Source organism: Lontra canadensis, unplaced genomic scaffold, assembly GCF_010015895.1.
Source record: "Lontra canadensis isolate GAN:19392208 unplaced genomic scaffold, GSC_riverotter_1.0 scaffold110, whole genome shotgun sequence".
NCBI classification, from domain to species: domain Eukaryota; kingdom Metazoa; phylum Chordata; class Mammalia; order Carnivora; family Mustelidae; genus Lontra; species Lontra canadensis.
Window position 1 is genome coordinate 3,449,216 of NW_022631104.1, and position 16,485 is coordinate 3,465,700.

The following is a 16,485-nucleotide window of genomic DNA, read 5'->3' on the forward strand; positions in this document are numbered from 1 at the left end:
GGACAAGACTTTCCAACCCTGTTCTCCCCCGGCGCCACCCCAGCACCCGGTCCAAAAATAGATTCCTCCAAGCCCCGGGCCATCCTGAGCTAGAGTGGGTAGGATGAGAGGCTTCCTCTTGGGCATCCGGGGGTCCCCAGCCGTCCCCAACCTGCCCTCCCGTGCTACCGGCTCAGCGCAGCCGGAGCGGGCGCCGCGGGGCGCGGAGTGGGAGCGCGCGGCTGGGGCTCGGCCCGGGGCGGGCCGGGAGCAGGGTGGCCGCGGGGGTGAGGAGCCGCCCGGGCCCGGCCGGCCTGACACCACCTGGCGGAGTCTCGGGGAAGAGTCTTAAAGGCGCGCGCTCCTCCGCGCCCCTCGCACTCCAGCGGGAGCCGCCGAGAGCTCGCCTCCCTCTCCCGCCCGGCGCCTCGGGAGGTAAGTGCCGTCCCGCCCGCGGGAGTCGGGGCCCGGGGGAGGGGGGGGAGGGCGGCGTGGGGCGGCCCCGAGCTCGGGGAGCTCCCGCCGGGCCGCGGTCGGAGGGCGGCGCCCAAGTTTGGGGAAGGCCTCGGAGGGCAGCCGGAGCGGCGCAGCGCCGGGGCGGAGACGGCGCGGGGGGCGGCGGGGCCCGGCGCCGCCTCCGGGACCCGCAACCGCGCGCGGCGCACGGCCGAGCCCTCCGCCCGGCGCCCGCAGCACTTGGCGCGCTCCGCCCGCGGTCCTGGCGAGCCCCGGGCCGGCCGGAGCCGCGACCCCCGCCCCTCGCCTTCCCGCCCGCCGGGCCCCCGCAGCCGGCTCGCCCCGCGGTCGCTCCGGGTCGCGCCGGCAGGTCGCGCTGGGCCGCCGGCCAAACCCTCCCCGGGCCCCGCCGCGCCCGCGCCCCGGGCCACCCCGCCCGGCCTCTCGGCGCTGCGCCCCTCGCCTCTGCCCCAGCTCCAGCCGCTCGCTATTTTCACACCTCCCGGTGCCCCGGCCCCGGCGCCTGATTCAGTGCTTAGTAATTAATTTGGCGTTTCAGAATGGTCAGCGGGCTGGATAATGGGCGCATTCATCCCCCGGGCTAATCTGAACAGAGGTGGGAAGAAAGGCTTTCACAGACAGAAAATGCCATTCGCTGAGCGCTCAAAGGGGCTGTCTGTCACTCCCAGAATAAATCGCCGCCGCGCCCGCCGGCTTCTCTGGCCATTTCCATCCAGCCCCGACCCGCGCCGCGGACCCGCCGGCCTCGGCCTCGGCTCCCGGAATCCCTCACTCGAGGCCCTTCGACGGGAAAGTCGGGCGAGGGCGAGACCCAGGCGGGGGTTGAGGGAGACGGGGAAGCGAGGGGCTCGGGTTAAGGCCGCAGGGGACAAAGAGCTTGATTAGAAAATCAAATGCTAACCCAGAAGGAGACGCCGCCAATTCAAGGCGCGGACGTTGGAGCTGGGGCTTGGGGAGCATCGGTCCCCAGCCCCGCCGTTCGCAAAAGAGGAGGGCCGGCGCCCCGAGCGGTCCGCAGCGCGCCCGAGGTCACGCAGCAAGCTTCTGGATCTCCCGAATTATCAATGGATTCCAGCGCACAGGCAGAGCAGATCGTAGAAGCAGGGCCCGCTCTCCTGGAATCCCGACCCTCACCAGGAGGTGTTTGGTTCTGGGTTCGCGGGGGTGTCGGCTCCGTCTGCCCGGGGCCTGGAGAGGGGACCCTGTGCCCTCCGCGGCCTCCGGCTGACCACTCCTGCCCGGACCCTACGGGCTGCCTATCGGTCCGTCAGCGAGTTCCAGAGGCTTGATCCTCTGACCTCCCGAGGTCGCCGACAGTGTGGGGCACAAGCGGTCTTCGGGCTCTGAAAGCCAGGGCCTTTCGCTGGCAGCGCCCTGCACCCTCCGGCCAAGCGGGATCGTGCGTGCGCTGCGGCCGCAGCCCTGACCCGGCGGACTGCGGACCGACATCGCCCCCCTCCCGGCTGTGGGATCTCCGGGTGGGCAGGGCTGGCTTGGCTTTCTCCAGGGTGAAGCTCTGGGCACTTGATTTTCCTGCTGTTGGGGCTCACCGGTGCGACCTCCTTGAGGGGCAGATCTGGCTCTGGACCCTTCTGGACCCCCAGTGGGACCTTCCCATCGAAGGAAGATACGGAACCAGAAGGCGCTGTGGCCCTGAGAGCCAACATCAGCTGGGCTGAGAGGCTAGAGTGACAAGGGAAGCAGCGGGGGAGAAGGGGTCTTTCTGGGATTGCCGGAGGGGTGTCCCAGAATGCATAGGGGAGGGCATCACGTGCCTCTTCACCAGCTTCTGGGTGGAAGTCCCTCCTCTCTTTTGGGACTCAGTTTCCCTGTCTGCAAAGCAAAGATGAAATCGCATTTGGCTCCCAATGGGGACCCTTAGTAGAAGGAACCCACACACCACCCCCACCCCCAGCCACCAATCTGGCCTCACACTCCCCTGGCATCTGTCCAGATATTCACCAGCACCTCTCCTGGGGGCTTCAAGGACTCTCCCAAATTTTTCTTGGGCTGCTTCCACCCACCCTTGCCGCTTTTGGGCTCGAGTACCCAGCTGTCCCTAAAACCACACAATCTAAGAGCGGGAAGGGTCCTTTCAGAGAGTCTGGGGCTTCTGTGCAGATGGGGGTGGTGAGTCTGGAGTGGCTTGCTGGGGTCACCCGGCTTGTTGAGTCAGAGGACTTGAGCTAGAGGGGATTTCTCAGACTCTGGCATCGGCCCCGGGCCCTAACCCCAGAGAGAGCTTTCCTCGGCCTGGGCAGGGGCCTAGAAATCTGATTTTAAACAAGCTCCCCAAAGCATTTGGGCACAAGTGGTGTAGGGAATGTATTTAGGAAGATAGTTTAGGAAACTGGGCTCTGTCCCCAGCTGACCCTGCTTTCCCAGGATGGTTTTCTGTGCTTTATATTTGATCAGCATTTACTGTCTCCTACTCCAGGAGCCTGAAGTGGAGGGGGGAGGGTCTACTGCTAGGAGATACCTGGGGACCGCCCCTCCCGAATGTGCAGCCTGAGAAGGAAAAAACTGTGGGGGAGCTGAACATCCCACCAGATGAGAACGGTCGGCGTGGGTTGGACGTTGACCGCCCCCCAAACCGAGGGGACTTTTCTTACCAACACACTTTCACAGCTGGACCTAGCTTTGTGCACCGCAGGCCCCCCCCCCATACAGTACAAATGTGCCCAGAGGACCCCCGCCCCCCACTTAGCAAGGCAAACCTCTACCCACACCAGGGACAGAGCAGCCCACCCGCCATAGGGTCCCATGCCAGCAATAACCCAGGGGTGAGTTGTGGCCCCGAGCACTGACACCTGGCCCTTCACCAGGCTGGGGCTCAGAGGAGAGAAGGTGTGACGGGGCGGAGGGGTGGGATTGGGGGGATAGGGGGAAGGCGTGGAAGAAGGTGGCAGTGGTGGGGGGGGGAGGAGAGGAGAAGCTGTTAAAAATGGGGCAGTGGGGGGAGTGGAGGGGACGAGTCCCTATTTATATAAGCCATTTGTAGCTGTGGATTGTAAAACTGGGCAGGATTCTCTGGAGTAATTCATAGTGTTTGGACAAGACAAACATTGTTCTGCTTTAAACAAACCTCCAGAAAGGTCAGCCTGGTTCATCCCTTTGCTGCGAGTTGCTGAGACTATCCAGATGATGAGAAAATCAGATCTTAGCTGAGGGGGGGCCCAGGCAGGAGGCAGCTGTCTCTTCTGAGTCCCTTGGACCCAGGGTGAGGGCACCCAGCCCAGGAAGGGTCCTGGGCTCCTGCTGAAACGGGCTGATTTCTGCTCTGGAGCCGGGAGACATGGTACGTGTGTGTATATGTGGGGGGTGGGGGGGTGGTCACAGATTATGGAATTTTGATGCTGCCAAGGATCATTGGAGTTCTAGAGTGAGGCCAGCATGACCTACGTCGGGAGTATTCCTTGCTCGGGTAAAGAATTCATGGGAAACAAATGTTCAGGGATGCAGACCCGAATTAGACCCTCCAGCCTTGAGCCCAGGCATGCGTCTGGACATCAGCAAGTCCCTGATCCTTACATGTTCTATGCGCCGGCTCGGCTGGGCCCCCTCTCTGTTCCATTCAGCAGACATTTCTCGAGTGCCCACCGTATGCCAAACCATGTTGGGCATCGGGCACAAGGTCGTGGGGCTGGGGCTGCCTTACTGTCCCCCAGTCTGTCTTCCCTAAGTCCTGCTCACTGACTTATTAGTAATTCGGAAAGTGTTATTACCCCAAAGCCCAGTCTTCTGCAGTGCTGGTGTCACTGTCCCCTACCTGATCTCTGGTGGCCCAGGGCAGTGAGTGGGGTGACCCTGTGGGTACTGTACTTTCTTCTTTATGAAACATAAATCTGTTCAGGGCTTTGGACACCTCGGGGTCTCTTGCCTCTGCCTGTTGGCTCAGGACTACTGATATCCACAGAAGAGATGGAGGGAGGGAGGGACCGTGGGAGGCAGGAAGGAGACAGAATGTCACTGTCCACATTTTCCAGGAGAGCGGATTGCTGCTCAGAGAGGTGAAGTGACTTGCCCAGTGCTGTACCCGGAACACCACCGGCTGGCTGGCTTGAGCTATAGACATTTACTTCTCCCAGTCGGGAGGCTGGGAGGTCCAAGACCAAGGTGCCCACCAGTTTGGCTCCTGGCGAGGGCTCCCTTCCTGGTCTGTAGATGAATGCCGCCTTGCTGTGTCCTCACCCCGTCGGGAGGGCCATCAGGTCTCTCCTAAGGGCACTAATGTCATCATGAGGGCTCCACACTCAGGGCCCCGCCTCTGATGCTATCACATTGTGGATTAGGGCTTCCGCGTGTAAATTTGGGAGGGACGCACCATAGCGCTCACTGTCACGGAGGTGTGGCGGGGGGGGGGGGATGGTCATGATGGGAGCACTGTCCTGCTGAGCACTCAAGGAGCTCTCTGAAAGCAGGGCTGGGAAGCTGGGTTCCCAAGAGACCCCAGAGACCAAGTGCTCAGCCAGAGGCTAGGAGGCTGCTCTGCAGGGTAGGCCATATCCATGCAGCCTTCTGTCTACTTTCTGGCATCATTCGGGAGGCTAGCATGGTGGCTACTCCTCGCCTGATGGGAGCATAGGTGACAGAGAAGTCACCTCCCTCCCCCCCACCCTATATACCTTGTTACAGTTGGCACACTCACCCAAAGTCAATCAATACTGGTCTGCGTCTGTTTCCATCCTGTGCCCCCTCTTGGAATGAAGTCCCCTTAACCTTCTCCCTGTTGACACGTGGACCAGGCACACCTCATTTGACTAATATGGGGGGGGGTTGGAAATAAGCTCTTATGCATATTTGGTTTTTGCAATTAACAGAAGCTTCCTCCTTTAGGCAGAGAAACTTTCTATGTAGTCAGTTACCACAAAAACCATTTTTTCTGGCAAAGTCATGATTTTTTTTTTTTCACCTAAGTTAGCCAGCTCCAATATAGCAGGTTTTCCCCAAGTGCGGTTAATCGGGAGACCTGCCATCTCCGTGGCTGGCTCACAGCACTCTTGAGGAACATTAGCTCTGGGGCAATTTGCTCAGCCTCCCGGGGTCCGCTTCTTCACCTGTAAGTGGGAGAGCGATAAATGGACATTCTGGAAGGCTCTTCCTCCTCTTCTCCAGCACCCCAGCGCCCTCGGGAACTTGGGTGGGACCTGTCCCGCATCCCTCAGTGGTGGCTGGGATAGATGCCACCATCAGCTGTGACTTCATAGAGTTACAGCGTCCCGGGATCTCCCATTCTTCCAAGCATCCTGATCTGTGGTTCCGAAACAACAGAAGATGCCTGACCTCCGCCGACAAACATTTTGAAATAAAGACCTTCTGGCTTCCCTGTGGACTGGAGAACCCTGAGAGTGTGGCTCCGCTTCTCTCAAATGCTCAGGAGACCGTTGCCTTCTTTCTGGACTGAATCACAAAGGAGTTCCTGAAATCCCGGCTCCCGGAAAAGGAGGTTTACAGCACCTCCATACACACAGCAAGCCCTTGGCAAGCGAGCCCTTGGCAAGCGGATGCTGAAAATTCTCCGCCCAGTATTGTGGGAGGGAATGAAGAGCCAGATGTGGTCCCTGCTCCCGAGAAGAAAGCTTCAGGAACATTACAGGACCAGAGGGTTAGTGGTCCCTTGCTCTGCTCCTTTCTCCCACCCCTAAGGCCACCTTTTAGGATGTGAAGGGGACCCTTTGAATTCAGGCAGCTCGAGAATTTGCCAGAAGTTGGAAAGCAGCATCTCTGGTTTGAAATCAAGGGCCTTGCTTCCCACAGAGGCTCCAGCGGAGCACTGGTCCCTTGTGTCTTTTAGCTTCTAGGGGCTGCTGGTGGCCGCTGGCCTTCTTGTCTTGTGTCCGTGTCTTCACGTGGCCTTCTCTTTCATCTTGTCAGCACTCCTTCTGCCTCTCTCTTAGAAGGACACTTGACGCGGTATTTCAGATGCGCCCAGATAACCCACAGTGATCCTCCCATCTCGTGGTCTCCAACAGAGTCACGTCAGCAAAGATCATGTCTTGCCCCATAAGACCACATTCACAGGTTCCAGGGAGGACGACATGAATTTTCTCCTTGGGGGCGGGGCCATTTTCCTGCCTGCCGCAGCTGGTCACCATCACCGGTTGTCCATAATTCTGCGGTTTTTAATTACTTAATTGTGAATTTGTAGTGCTTTCCTATTTTATGCCTGGCAGGGTGTGAGACACTGGGGAGTCAGAGGGAGAAGACCTGATTCCTCCCTCGAGAAGCTCATGGATTGGTCAGGGCAACAATGTGGTGTTAAGAGCTACGGGTACCCACGATGGATCCCAAAGTGTTCAGATTCCTTATCAAAGTCTGTGTCCCTTGGCCTGTGCTCACCTCTCTGACCTCATCTTCTGTGAGTCTCCATCTCACTCCTCAAGCCCCCACCAAGCTGGACTCCTTCCTGTTCCTTGGCAAGTCAAGCTGTGCCTCAGGACCTTTGCACTTTCTGTCTTCAGTGCCTAGAAGCACGTTTCTTCCCCTTCCCCAACCTCCATATCCCACGGCTTCCCTTCCTCACTTAACTCTGCTCTGCTAGATCCTTCTTAGAGAGGTAACCCCCGTTTCACCCTGGTGCCTTGGGTGAGATGCACCTTCCCTCCTGGCACTCCCCATCCCGTCCCCTATTTTATGTTCCCAGCACTTACACACCATCAAGTTACTCTTGCCCAGGCCATCTCCACCTCCACAAGCATTTGGACATAATGATGACTAGACCTTTCCAGAAAAATCCTAAACACAAATGCCTCCTGTTTCATTTCCAATTCTCTTTCTGAGAATTTATTTAGATTTTTTTCTTTATGTGCGTTTGGCAGGGAGGTGCTTAGTGGCACATTAGGCTAAAATTCAGGTAGATCATAATGGGGTGGGGGACCAGGAGGCTTTTCTATGGGGATGTATAACTGCAAGGACTGGGAGTCGGGGGGGACCCTACTGGTGTTTAACAGACAGGGGTCAAGGATGTTAATGCCTCTCATGGCAGAGGACTGTTCTGCCCAGTGAAGAATTTTCTTGCCCAAAACGTGAACAGCACCTCTTTGGAGAAACAATGGGCCATATCCGGGCCATATCCGGGCCCTAAGATAACATTTTTCAAATGCAACTGAAAACCTTTAGCCCTGTAATAGTTTTACAGGCTATTTCTCCCCTAAATCCGTCACCGTATGCTAACCCTGTCTGTGTCCCCCTGCCCATGTATACTGTCTCTTGAGATCATCTCTGTACTTTGAGGTTTCCCTGCGAGGATGCCCTGATTCAGAGCTCCAACTCTGGGCTCAGAGCCCCCCCGCCAACTTTCTCCACCCAGAGGACCATCCCTTTCTGTGAACTCTTTTTCCTTCCCTCCTGACAATGTTTCCCCGCATGGTGAAGCATTTTCTTTAATAGTTTTCAGGGTGGGACCTTGTCAAAAGGTTTTTGGAAATGAAAATAAATTACATGGGGCTAGTTCCCCCTATCCACAGGCATTTTTCACCCCTTCAAAGAGCTCTGGTAGATTAAAGGATTTGGTGGATTTGGGGTTTCTATGGGCTTCTGTGCCCGAGTCCTGAATCCTCGGCCGGCAGAGAAGCCAGAAACTGGGGAGGCCCAAGCTGGAGATGAGGGCCGTCCACAGCTCTGAGGTTTGGTAAACCTCCAGAAACCCTCCACACTATTCAAGCCTCTTCCATGCTCCAAAACCTTTCCCCACACAGTCCCAGCTCCCGAAATCCTGCCAAGGGAATGGAATCACCTTGACCAATCCTCTGTGAGTCCTGTCGGGTGAGCTGGGCCCTTGAATCCTAGAACCGAGGGGATGCGCCTCGTTCTTCTGGGGTCAGGGATCTGGGAACCAGATCTGGGGATTTTGAGAATAAAAAACCCAAAGTGCAAAAAAAAAAAAAACAAAAAAAAACACCCTAAACAATCATTCATGGGGCCAGCTTCTTTCCTCTCCCACCCATCTTTTAAATCAGTCTCACATGCCTTTACCGTAAATGTGATGACCCCTGTTTCACCATGAGATGGGCAGAGTGCCTCACTCAAGGTCACACGAGGTCAGCTTGAGGGGACTTGGAATCACCGTTTGTCTGCGTCCCATTCTTCCTGTTTCCCAGAGAAATACTATCCAAAGCAGGCCACCCTGACCCTTGTGGGGAGGCCAGATGCCTGCATCAGACTCCAGAATCTTCCGTTCCTCTGCCGCTGCAGTGGCCAGCCTCTGTCGGGAGTCCTGGGGACCCACTGGTTTAATGTCTGCTCTCGTAAGGGGACAGGTCTCCACTCGTCCTGCTGGTAGCACCTTGAAACACTTTCCTCCGTCCAGCCATGGTAGAGGCCCATGGGTGCTGAAAGCTGAGCGCCAGCCAAGTCCATCCCGCCGGTGAGCCGTGACCGAGAGCTCCCGACCCTGGTACTGCATCGCGTTAGTTCAAGTCCCTGGTCTCTGCATCTACTTCCCTGGAACTCCGTTTCCTCCTCCTCAAAGAGGAGACGATGCTACGCCTGTCCTGTCAGGTGTTACGAATATTCTGAAATAGCGATCGGTGGAATGCTTGGAAGACAGCTTGGCACACAGTAAGCGTTAAATAAATGTTTGATTTAGAAAGTAGGACCCTTGAGCATGCCCACGATGAAGGCTCTGGGTTATCTCATTTCTTCCGAGCTCTTCCTCCCAAACCATTAGCCTGTGACGTTCTTTGGCCCCCATCGCTGGGCCTTGCCCTCCCCGGCATCCTCCCGGTGTTCCTGGAGTGCTCCCCTGACCTGCCTTCCCACTCGTGCCCCATTCCAGCCCACTTTCACTCACACCACAGGCCTCTTCCGTGGGACTGCTCTCCACACCACACTCCCCCACGCCCAGGACCGGGGAAGGGCAGGGGCTGTTCTCCTCAACCCCCAAAATTCCTTCTGTCTTCATCAAAGAAACAATACCCTCCTCCTTTAGGGCCTTCCCATCTCCTCCTCTGAATCCCCACCCCACACCCCACAATCATGGTCACTCTCCTTTCCTTTGAGGACACCAGCCCCAAGTCTTGAGGCTGGTCCTGTGTGCCTTTAAGACCCAGGGGGACAGCCCGTCAGGCACCTGGACCTCCTTACACCTGGTCCCCTTCACCTCTGCCTCCCAGCAGGGAGCCCCCTCTTGCTCTCAGCAGTCCTCGTCATCACCCGAGGTGTTGCCCTTCTGGAATCTTCCCTGTGGACTCCAGTTTGAGACCAGGATCTCCTCCGCTACTCACCACACCTGTCTTCCTGAATCTTCTAGACCAGCTGCTCTGTCCAATAGAACTTTCTGGGATAATTGAAATGTTCTTTATCACCTCCGTCCAAAGGAGGGTTCACAGAGGAACCCTTCATTTTATTTCATTTTAATTCATTCAAGCCCACATTGAAATAGTTACAGGTGGTGACCAGCTACTGGACTGGACCGCACAGTTCTAGAAACCCTGGGCTCAGTTTCCCATTCTCTCCATGTCCTATCTTCACGTCTTCTCTCTTTAGCTTGGCTTCCATGGTCCATCCCGGCAGCCACTCTTCCCCTTCTATCCTTCCTCCCGGAAGAAAGCTGCAACTCTGGATTAATGCAGTGGTCCTGCTTTCTCTAGGTCTACACGGGGGCTGCTGGGCACGGCTGGGGTGGTGAGAGGGGCTGTGACTTTGACGGTTGGGGCTTGCTTTCCCATAGATGGAACCTCAGCAGGAGTTCGAGTTCTGGCCAGCAAGCATCAGCCTCTCGTTCATATGACCCCAATCAAGCTTTCCCTTGTCCTTGAACCTCCAATGCTCCCACCTGCTCCCCCGCTGTCAGAAGATGCTGCCACTTCCTGTTCCGCTGAGACAAGAGGCTCTTTGGCACATGACCGCCAATTCTACAAGGCCAGTTCTGTCTGTCTCCAACCTCTCTCCTTCCATTCTTTCCAGTCACCCCATCTCTTTCTTACCCTTTGTTTCCGCACTTTGTGAGTGCCGTCTATGCTTGCTGTCCCACTTTCAGGACCCCTGGAAGTCTGGCGTCTGTCTCCACCCCTCCTCTGTCATTGCTTGCCAAGGTCGCTGGTGACTTCCTTATTGTTCAAATCCAAAGGACTTGTCTCAGATCTTATCTTGACCTTGAAGGCAGCGACACCGCTCACCACCCAGCCTTCCTTAAAACTTCCCCGTTGGCTTCTAGGGCCCCCGAGTCTTCTGGCTTTCCTCCCGCCCCTCCTCTGGCTCCTTCTAGATTTTCTTGAAAGGACAACATTCTCCTTTTCCTAGAGTGATGCTCAGGCTTCCCGGGGAAGGCTGGGTGACAAGAATGGTGCCCCACCTCCGCCCGGTGCATTGCTTGAAGAAACACCTGGGAATTCGCTTTCTCATCCAAGAGCGGCACTGTTGTGTTTTGAACTCCTGCTTGTGCCTGACATGCCTTTTTGGGTATTTATAACCCCTGCTTTGAGAAGCTCTCACAACACTTGGACATCTGTTTTTTTCATTTGTCCCCTCAGAGGGCAGTATGCTTTAGGAAGGGACACTGACAAACAAAAGGGTGTTGGGAGAGGCTGCCCAGTGGCCAGAAGACTGTCCTGTGAGAACTCATAGAAAGAACTGGAAACATTTTTGCCTAACCGATAAAACCGATAAAAGATGATAGAGGGTTGATTGCAAAACTTGCAAGAGGCTGGTCTTGGTCTGGGTCTCTACCATGTGGAGGTATAATTGCTTGAACTGTATTAGCGGCAGGGAGGCAGGTTTTGAATGGAGGTAGATGCGTTCTACCATGTCAGAATATTCCAAACCTCCAGGATATCTTGGGGTTGTGAGTTCGAGCCCCATGTTGGGTGCAGAGGTTCCTTAAGAAATAAAACATTAAAAAAAATTCTCTGCAGACAGAAATGACACAGCAGGAGGAAGGCTTAGAGTGTGCCCTGAAAGCCGGCCCAGTAGAACCCCCAAAACAGACCCAACTGGGGTGGGCAGTGAGCTGGACACCCTGACTTGCCTCTTTCAGACCTGTCCTGGCCAGACTGGCTTTCCCTGACTCGTGTTTTGGTGTGATGCCACCTGCTTCTAGTATGGGCTGTCACGCAGAACCTGTCCCACAGAGCTCGCTGCTGTCATTGCCATGGGGATGTTCTTGGGGGATGTAGGCTCAGTACTTAATACTGTGTTCCCTTTATGGCTGCCCCCTCCCACCCCAGGAGAAATTTCCTGTCTCATCTTAGTACCGAGAATAGTTGTAATTCTCTTGAGTAATCGGTCTGTCTGTTTCCATCTCATGGACACTGGGAATCGTGTAACTGGCGTGGTTTCCTTTTCATTTGGGCCGCAGGAAAGCTGAGGGACGAATTTGACCTACCCATAGGAGGTGAATAAGGCATTCTAGGGACCATTTTATTCCCATTTCCCGTCCTCCTGGTTTTTCTTTCTTCTCTTCCCTCTCCTTTCTCTACCATACAAAACTGAGAACGCCCCAGCAAAAAGCAGTAAAAAAACACCTGTACTCTCATTGTCGTTGTCATGTTTTATGCATACTTCAAAAAAAAAAAAATAAAAATGAGCTTATACTGTGCATAGTGGTTTTTTTTGAGGGGGGCATCATGTTTTGTAATTTGCTTCCCCCCCTTTTATAATATGTCATGAATGTCTTTGCGTGTAATTAAATGGTCTTCTTTGGATTATTTTATTATTTTTAAAAAATTAAAAACCGTTTTATTTATCTATTTGAATGAGAGTGAGAGAGAGGTCAGAGGGAGAGTGAGAGGGAGAAGCAGACTCCCTGCTGAGCAGAGAGCTGGCCTGGGAGGATGGGGGGGAGAAGCTTGATTCCAGGACCCTGAGATCATGACCTGAGCCAAAGGCAGACACTTAACCAAGTGAACCACCCAGGCACCCCCTGAATTATTTTAAATATCTATAAAGATCTGGCAACCTAATAGTCACAATGAACACAGCTGTATCCACTTTTTGTGTGCCTGGTCTTATGAGCATTTACATATATACCTTCTTTGTGTACATTATGTAATTCATTGTGTGTGTCCACATATTATACGCCACAGTCTTCGTATATGCTGACTCATGTGGTGCTCATAACCCGATGAGATAGATATTACTGTCCCCTTTTTACAAATGAGGAAAGCAAAGCACAGAGAGATTTGAAACTGTGCCAAGGCCACACACTCTGGGCTTTCCACCTGGCCCTCCGATCGCCCAGCCCACAAGAGTTAAACTTTTCCTTCGTCTCCTCTCACCTCACTGTCTAATTTATGCTATTTTGCCAGGTTCTAAGTAGCCTCGTAAGTCACCGAGAATCCTCTCTGCCACACGGCAGAAATAAACAGTGTAGGGAGTGGTAAATGGCACAGAGAAGGCAAAGCTAAAACCTTTCCCGAGGGCAGGGGATGAATTCGGGCTGTCTATCGTGCAAGGGAATGCGTTTATTTCCTTGGGCTGTGGTGCACACCCAAGCTGGCTTGGGTGGCCGTCTCTCAGGGAGGCTGGGGAAGACTGTTTTCCAAGGAGACGGAGCTGGGCCAAACGAGCCCTGAGGCCCCTTCTTGGATTCTCACAGTTTAGGAGAATGCCAGTAAGACAAAAGGAGACAGTTGATGGAGCTAATAGTCAGCTCTTGGGCCAGAACCAGAACCCTGGGCTTTCAGTCTGGATTTATGACTCGCTCACTCATCTAAAAGTAACAAACCAACAGGGATTGAGTTTCAAACTCCCAGCCCAGTGTATTCTTCCCCCAAAGCGCTTTGGCGGCTCTGCAGGATAGTGGAAGGATGCTGTCACTGTCCTCTGTCCTTTTGTTAAGGTGGCAGAGAGTGAGGCAAGAAGGAAAGCTTGGGTGGTCCCCAGGATGGCTGGGGAGCCTGTAATTGGGTGGGATTGCTATCCACTTGACAAGGAAGAGAGGAAGGAGCCCTCCCCGGTTTCTATTCCCGGATTTGACCCATGTTTACTAGCTGGGAGATGTTGGGCAAGCTTCTTGACCTCAGTTTCCTCATCTGCGAAATGGAGTTAATATCTACTTTGCAAAGCTGTAGTGAGGCTCGCGTGAGCTAGTGCGGGGCCGAGCACCCTTGAACATACAAGCCTGCCTCAGGGGACCTGGGGAGGGCTGAGCTGCCCCCGGCCTGAGGCCCGAAGACGCGTCTGGAAGGGGGCATGAGCCCGGGCTCCAGTCCACCACAGCATCCCTGGGATGCAGGGAGTCGCCTTCCCGGTACACAGGCCCACCACAGGGTGACAACCGGTGTGTGTGTGGGGGGGGGCGGGCAGGGTAGCAGCCCCTTCTCGCCCGCCCCGGTGGGCTTCAGGAAGAAGGGGTGGGCGGGCAGAGGTTACCTCCCCACCCCCTACCCCTCTTCCTCCGGATTCTCGGCTGTCTGCCCACGGGGGCACGGCCCTGCGCGCGGTGCCACCGGGGCCATCAGGCCCGGCTGGAGGAAGGCCCGACCTCGGTGCAGCAAAGAAAACAAACACAGATGTGTTTGGCCGCGACCAGGAGAGAGCACGTCTTCCCCTCCCCCGCCCCGCCCGCGCGCTCCCCCGGGGCGTGGGGCCGGCGGAAACCTGCGGGGCTGCCCGGGCGGCTCGGGGCAGGGACGAGGCTGACAGTCCCCGGCCCGGCTCCCCCCACCCTCCGTGGGGTGCTCGCCGGGCCCAGCCCCCTCTCCGGGGTTTCCCCGGGCGCTCTGCTCGCTTTCTCTTTGTCTCTGCCGCCCTTCCTCGGGCTCCCCGCTTCCCAGCCGCTCGCGCGCCCGCTCGCTCCGCGCCCTGGGCCGCTTCCCTTTAACTTTTCTTCTTTCCCGGGGTTAAAACTTCGCTAGCGAGCGGGCGGCTGCTCGCCGACGTTATTGGCCGGCGCCCCGCCCGGCGGCCCCGCCCCCCGCCCCCGCGCTCCCCTCCGCCCCCCACTCCCGGCGCGAGTGGCGGCGGCGGCGGCGGCGGCGGCGGCGGCGGAGCCTTCGGGGGCGTGCGTGCGTGTGTGTGAGTGCGCGCCAGCCAGCGTGAGTGTGTGTGCGCCCCGGGCGCGGGCTGGGCGGCACTCCGACCGCGGCGGGAGCGGCGGGAGCCGGGCGGCCGCGTCGTCACTCGGGCGAGCGAGGCGGCGGCCGGGGCCGGGGCTGGGGCAGCGGCGGCCGCGCCGGGCATGGAGCTGGCAAGCCCGCGCTGAGGCGGGACGCGCCTGCTGGCCGCGAGCGAGAGGCTCTCCGGCGTCCGGCGCGCGGGCTCCCGGCCCGGGCCGGGCAAACTTTTCTTTCTCTTTTGCGCTAGCCAGAGGTAAAGTCCCGAGCGCCGACTCCGCGGCGGGGACGCGCTCTGGGCCGGCCCGGGCGGTGGGGGGCGGGGGGACCCCGGGCTGCGGGAGGAAGGGGCGCGGGGCTGTGCGGGCCCCCCACCCTCCCCGCTGTCCCGCGCTGGGGCTTGGGACGCTAGGCGGGCTGGCCGCGGACCGGCAAGGCGGGCGCGGGCATGCCCCCCTCGGGCGGCGTGGAGGCGGCGGTGGCCGGGGAAACCGAGCGTTCGCCGGCGGCCCCGGCTCGCCGTCCGGCCGGGAAGAACGGGCGCGGGCGGTGCGGGCTCGGGGAGGGGGTGGTGGTGGCCCTCCCGGGACTCAACTGAACCCCCTCCCACCGCCGGCCCCCGTCCCCCGGGACTGTGGGGAGCGAGGCGAGGTGAGGCGGGCGGGCGGCCGCGGGGTTGGTGCCGCGGAAGCCCGGCGTCCGCCGGCGCTCCCCGCTCGCCGCCCGCCGGGGGGTGGAGGGCGCGGGGCGGGCTGGCTGAGCGCAGCTCCCCTCTCTCCGCAGGCGCCTTCTGCGGCGGGCGGACCGACTCCTCGGCGCGGCGGGGCCGGGGCAAACTGGACGCAGCATGATGCGCGCAGTGTGGGAGGCGCTGGCGGCGCTGGCGGCGGTGGCGTGCCTGGTGGGCGCGGTGCGCGGCGGGCCCGGGCTCAGCATGTTCTCCGGCCAGGCGGCGCAGCCCGACCCCTGCTCGGACGAGAACGGCCACCCGCGCCGCTGCATCCCCGACTTTGTCAACGCGGCCTTCGGCAAGGACGTGCGCGTGTCCAGCACCTGCGGCCGGCCCCCGGCGCGCTACTGCGTGGTGAGCGAGCGCGGCGAGGAGCGGCTGCGCTCCTGCCACCTCTGCAACGCGTCCGACCCCAAGAAGGCGCACCCGCCCGCCTTCCTCACGGATCTCAACAACCCGCACAACCTGACGTGCTGGCAGTCCGAGAACTACCTGCAGTTCCCGCACAACGTCACGCTCACGCTGTCGCTCGGCAAGAAGTTCGAGGTGACCTACGTGAGCCTGCAGTTCTGCTCGCCGCGGCCCGAGTCCATGGCCATCTACAAGTCCATGGACTACGGGCGCACGTGGGTGCCCTTCCAGTTCTACTCCACCCAGTGCCGCAAGATGTACAACCGGCCGCACCGCGCGCCCATCACCAAGCAGAACGAGCAGGAGGCCGTCTGCACCGACTCGCACACCGACATGCGCCCGCTCTCGGGCGGCCTCATCGCCTTCAGCACGCTGGACGGGCGGCCCTCGGCTCACGACTTCGACAACTCGCCGGTGCTGCAGGACTGGGTCACGGCCACGGACATCCGCGTGGCCTTCAGCCGCCTGCACACGTTCGGTGACGAGAACGAGGACGACTCGGAGCTGGCGCGCGACTCCTACTTCTACGCCGTGTCCGACCTGCAGGTGGGCGGCCGCTGCAAGTGCAACGGCCACGCTGCCCGCTGCGTGCGCGACCGCGACGACAGCCTGGTGTGCGACTGCAGGCACAACACGGCCGGCCCGGAATGCGACCGCTGCAAGCCGTTCCACTATGACCGGCCCTGGCAGCGCGCCACGGCCCGCGAGGCCAACGAGTGCGTGGGTGAGTGGGGGGCGCCGCGGGGACGCGGGCGGCGGGTGGCGGCGGCTGCGAGGGCCTCGCGGCCGCGGGTACCCGGGAGCGCCGGCGGCGGCCGCGCCCGAGGACCGCCTGCCGCGTGGATGCGGCGCGGACCGTGGGAGGCGCGGTCCGGGACGTCCAGGACTGGGGAG

At 58.6% G+C, this 16,485-nt stretch overlaps 1 protein-coding gene across 3 annotated transcripts in view; it reads left to right on the forward strand.

Annotated features, from left to right (window-relative positions):
* Positions 1-304: 304 nt before the first annotated feature.
* The window catches only part of NTN1 (netrin 1), a 168,980-nt gene continuing 152,799 nt past the window's right edge, over positions 305-16,485 (forward strand). The window contains exons 1-2 of one of the 3 annotated variants that reach the window (XM_032839932.1): positions 305-414; positions 15,234-16,315. In XM_032839932.1, the coding sequence (XP_032695823.1) occupies positions 15,298-16,315 (1,018 nt within the window). In that variant the 5' untranslated portion in view covers positions 305-414; positions 15,234-15,297. Of the gene's footprint in view, positions 415-14,414; positions 14,433-14,524; positions 14,707-15,233; positions 16,316-16,485 lie in introns of those variants that run through there. The other 2 variants (XM_032839933.1, XM_032839931.1) reach the window with 2 other exon arrangements.